Source organism: Pteropus vampyrus, unplaced genomic scaffold, assembly GCF_000151845.1.
Source record: "Pteropus vampyrus isolate Shadow unplaced genomic scaffold, Pvam_2.0 Scaffold506, whole genome shotgun sequence".
NCBI classification, from domain to species: Eukaryota; Metazoa; Chordata; class Mammalia; order Chiroptera; family Pteropodidae; genus Pteropus; species Pteropus vampyrus.
The window spans coordinates 297,890-302,511 of record NW_011889287.1 but is presented as its reverse complement, the minus strand read 5'-3'; the positions used below and the strand labels follow the sequence as shown (position 1 = coordinate 302,511).

The following is a 4,622-nucleotide window of genomic DNA, read 5'->3' as shown; positions in this document are numbered from 1 at the left end:
GACAAAATAAAAACAAGGAAAAATGTAAAAGACATACTAAAATTACCCTGTTTTCACCATCTCAGCTGCTGATGGTTTTTGCATTGGCTAAGTCAAATCAGAATACAGAGGAGTTTAGAAAAGAAATCTGAAGGAATGGGAAGGTTAAAGAAAATATATCGCAGATCATGATTCTAATCCCTGGTTATATAACACACTTGATTAACCATCACTGTATTGGTCAGGCAATTTCTTAACTCACTAGTTCATAATGATAGGAACCAGGAATGTTCAAATTAGATTGTTACAATGGAGATAATCTGTGCTCTTATTACAAGGAATCCCTTCACCTAACCCTATAAAACTAAGATCCCTTAACATAATGTGAGGTTACTATGATGACGTTAATGATCATTATTTAGAATCAGACATAAAACTAGATTGTTTCCTTTGGCAGCTACATGCCAAACGTACAAGTATGTCATTTTCTGTAATTTCAAGTCTTTGCGTCATCGTAATAACTTACTTAGTTTTCTCAGTGCCATCATGATGTCTTTGTTCCTCAGAGTGTATATAATGGGATTCAGTGTGGGAATAAAAATGGTGTAGAAAAGAGAAATCACTTTTCCAGTCCCTTCAGATTGATTTGCTTTTGGTTGCAAATAAGTAATAGTAGCCGTTCCATAGAATAAGACCACAACTATCAAGTGAGAAGAACAGGTGGAGAAGGCTTTCTCCCTCCCGCTGGCTGATGATATTTTGACAATGTTGGCAATAATTTTGCCATAGGAAACACCAATTAATAGAAATGGAACCATGAGAACCAATACTGCAGCTATATAAACTGCGATCTCCTTAGGAAATGTGTCCCCACAAGCAAGCTTGAGAACTGGGGGAATGTCACAGAAGAAATGATTAATTCTGTTAGAACCACAAAAGGGCAGAGAAAAAATCTGACATATATGTCCAATTCCTACTGGAACTCCAATTATCCAGGAGGCAATGGCCAGCTGGATACAGACCTTGTGGTTCATGACCAGCGGGTAATGCAGAGGTTTACAAATAGCCACATAGCGGTCATAGGCCATTGCTGTCAGGAGGAGACACTCTGAGGCTCCAAACATAAGGACAAAGCACATTTGTGTGGCACAAGCAACCAAAGAAATGTTTCCTTTCTGGGTCAAAAGATCCATGAGCATTCTTGGGACAGTGGCTGTTACATAACAGATTTCTAAAAAAGAAAAATTGTTAAGAAAGAAATACATGGGTGTCTGGAGGACAGGGTCAATGCTTGTTATCAAAATTATGATGCTATTGCACATCAGGACAGTCAGGTAGATGACCAAAAATATCCCAAAAAGAATCCATTGGCTATTGGGAATATCAGAAAACCCCAAAAGAACAAATTCCGTTATTGTAGTCATATTTGATTTTTCTGTTTTTAATTGGTTCTCCATCTGCAAATATGATAAATTCAGGACAGTTAATTCATTAATGTTCTTGAACTACATATTCTTCTACTGCCAAGTGCTTTGGATGCATGAATGTATTTCTATAATCTCTAAACTTATGTCCACCTTCACATTGCTATGTTTCATGAAAGTGAATTTTAAAACCTCAGAAAGGAACTGATTTGTACTTGAGATCAATTGAAGAAATAGAACTGAATATATATTTTTTATTTTTGATGTAATAATACCAGAGAAATGAGACGTGTACAATCTTATTTAGAGATTATTGTGCAGAAGTAGTTTCTAATTATTTCACCCCCATAGAGTAGAATTATGGTACAGGCTTTTGCTATTGCATTTGTCTGGATTGAACAGTTTCTTTCTGAATTGATTGATTTATCCCATCTCTTTCAATTTAAAGTGTTTCCCTAAAACTTTTGTTTAAGTTTTATATAAAATTCGTTTTAAGACATTGCATTTATAGTTTAAAGAGAATCAAAGAAAATTGATTCTCTTTAAACTATAAATGCAATGTCTTAAAATCCTTTGTTATTGTAAAAATAAATATATGCGATATTATCATGCCACTTTATGTACTTCTCTCCTCATTCACATTAATATGGACATCATTAATCCCAGCATACTGTATATGATATGGTATATGATAATTATCATTTAACTTTTAATTCAATCAATAAAAATATCCCAATCATCCCAATACTTTTTTACATTTACCTCCTTTCCTAGGTAAGATTCTAGTGTCATGTAGTTCCACTGAACTAAATACAATTCCATTTCTCTTGTTGCCCCTTGTAACTTTGCCTAAATTGTAACTTTGATTAAGTCCGATTATATTTTCTCTGAGTATACAAATGATTGGAGCCTATGAATGAAACTTAAACACACACCCTCACAAACAATTTTGTTTCACTTCATATTAATTCCATTTAATATAAGGCAGTCAATACTGCTTGACTATTTCCACAACATTTTATTAATATTTGGTTTTTAACTTTCCAAAATATACAACAAAGATTATGATTTTTATCTCATCACTCTGCTACACACATCTTCACCTGTTACCACAAACACTTGATATTTTTTCATTAATACTTTGGTAAATAAACTCAGACAAATAGTCTTTTACATTTCCCTATGTTATTTAGTATAGGTTCTCAAAATTACTTTAAATGAATAATAGTGATTATAAATTTGTTTACTATTGTCATTTGACCTAGATCTCTTTTTTCAGTAATTTATAATGAAGAAAGTAAGGAACTATGTGAGTTATCATAGCAGTTAACTCATTTTCCAAGAAGGAATCTTGGATTTCATGCTTTTCTGTTTTATTTTTTGTATCTCAATTCTGCAATTAAGAACTATCTTTAAATAAAATAGTCTAACAAAACAATTACAGCGTACCTTTATAGATTTGTATGTGAGTGGATGTGTTTATTAAACTGTAAACTTGTTAAGTACTTCTGTCGTGTTGAGGAGCCACTGTAATTCTATGACATTCTTGCTGGCATCAAACATTGGCTGCTCTTAAATAGGAAGCAGCCACACTCACCTGGGGGAATCTTCTCTTGTGTGTCAATTAAATTTCTGAGCACAGCTTTTTTGGGCAATCACCAGGGTTTATTTTTTAAAATCATTTTCTTTGTAGGTGGCTTGCCCCACTCTTCACCCCTTCTTGGCATGAAGCATCCCTAATTGGGGAGTCCCTTGATGAAGAAACAAAATTTAACTGTCAAGTAGTACTTTTAGAAGAAAGTTAGAAAGCATTCTACAAATTGTATTTCAGACTCGTAATAATTGGTATGGATTTGCCTTCCTTACTTTTCTTCCCATAATTGATCCAAATCCAGATCATCCTCACTTTCAGAAAAATGTGTCACATGTTGTATCAAATGAACACGGCATAGACATGCAACACATTGGGTGGTGAGAGCCCTTTTCAGAAGCTGAACTCTGTCGATAGATTAACTTTTGTGGAAATTAAAGCATGTGGTGTCTATTGATGAAAAACAATCAGATGGATATAGTCATGTTATGACACCTACTCAGGCATCAGAGAAGGTTTATAGTTGATTCAAAATGTAAACTACTGCAAAAAAAAAACAATTTAAAAAACAAAAATTAAAAAAAAAAAAAAAAAAAACGGTCCCCAAAAGCCCGAATCCCTTTCAACCAACTTGAAACAAGGAAGGAAGAAAAAATAACAAAAAAGAAGAAACCAACGGGAACCAAAATTGGTTTTCCCCGGTTCAAAGGTGGTTGAAGAACCAAAGGCCGAATCCAAAAAAAATTCCCTTTTTTTCTTCTATTTTTAGTCTCTTACTCTTTACTACAGCATGTCTCTCATACATTGGCCCTCCGTGCTCTTTATTATGACTAATATGGTATTCATAGGAGCTTCCATCATGAGAACGGTATATGTGATATGCTTCCAGGAAGTGCATCACTTCCTTATAGACTGGAACAAAATGAATGTTCATCCCCTGTGTGGATATTTTCTTATTTAATTAAATATCACCACCACTGAAAAAAATATGTAAAACTAAAACAATTCCTCAGCTATATCAGTGGCTGCACAAAATCAAGAAGTATCTAACATTCATTTCACAGAACAATTTTAAATTTAAAAATAAGGAAACACTGGTTCCTCTCACTCCAGAATCCCACGGTTCCCTAGTTTGTATTTTGTGGTTTCCTAGTTTGTACTTTGTGGTCCCCTTTTAGATTTTTAGCATTCAGAGACCTGAGAATTACAGACACATGCAGAACATGGAAGGAAGTGCGCTCTTAAGAACCTCAGCACAGAAGAGATACATCACTTCTACCCACACGCCTTTGTAGGAAGTAATCACCTGTCTAACAAAGACGTGAGAAGGCTAGAGAATGTTGTTCTGTGTCAAAGACACAGAAACATATTTGGAGAGCATCAAGCCAGACTCTGCCACCCTCTTCAGTTTTGGTCACTCACAGTGTGCTACAGCATGCTGTAACATACTTACATTTATATTTAAGTTTGAACAGGATATTTACATAACAGAACAATTATGTATGATACATGGTTATGTATTGTATTTGGCTTTTTAGACAACTGTTTTTAATGCAATGTCATAATTTTTATTTTTAAATTATCAATGTTACTGAAGCATAATTTACAAAAAATAGAGTACAAACATT

At 34.0% G+C, this 4,622-nt stretch overlaps 1 protein-coding gene across 1 annotated transcript; it reads right to left on the bottom strand.

Moving 5' to 3' along the window:
* Positions 1-488: 488 nt before the first annotated feature.
* On the bottom strand, positions 489-1,436 carry LOC105307648 (olfactory receptor 10AG1-like). The gene has a single exon (XM_023524906.1). The coding sequence runs from the start codon at positions 1,434-1,436 to the stop codon at positions 489-491; it is 948 nt and encodes a 315-aa protein (XP_023380674.1).
* Positions 1,437-4,622: the final 3,186 nt, after the last annotated feature.

Bases quoted from the DNA above. Each gene is read 5' to 3' on its own strand.
- LOC105307648 (XM_023524906.1), bottom strand. From the start codon at position 1,436: ATGGAGAACCAATTAAAAACAGAAAAATCAAATATGACTACAATAACG.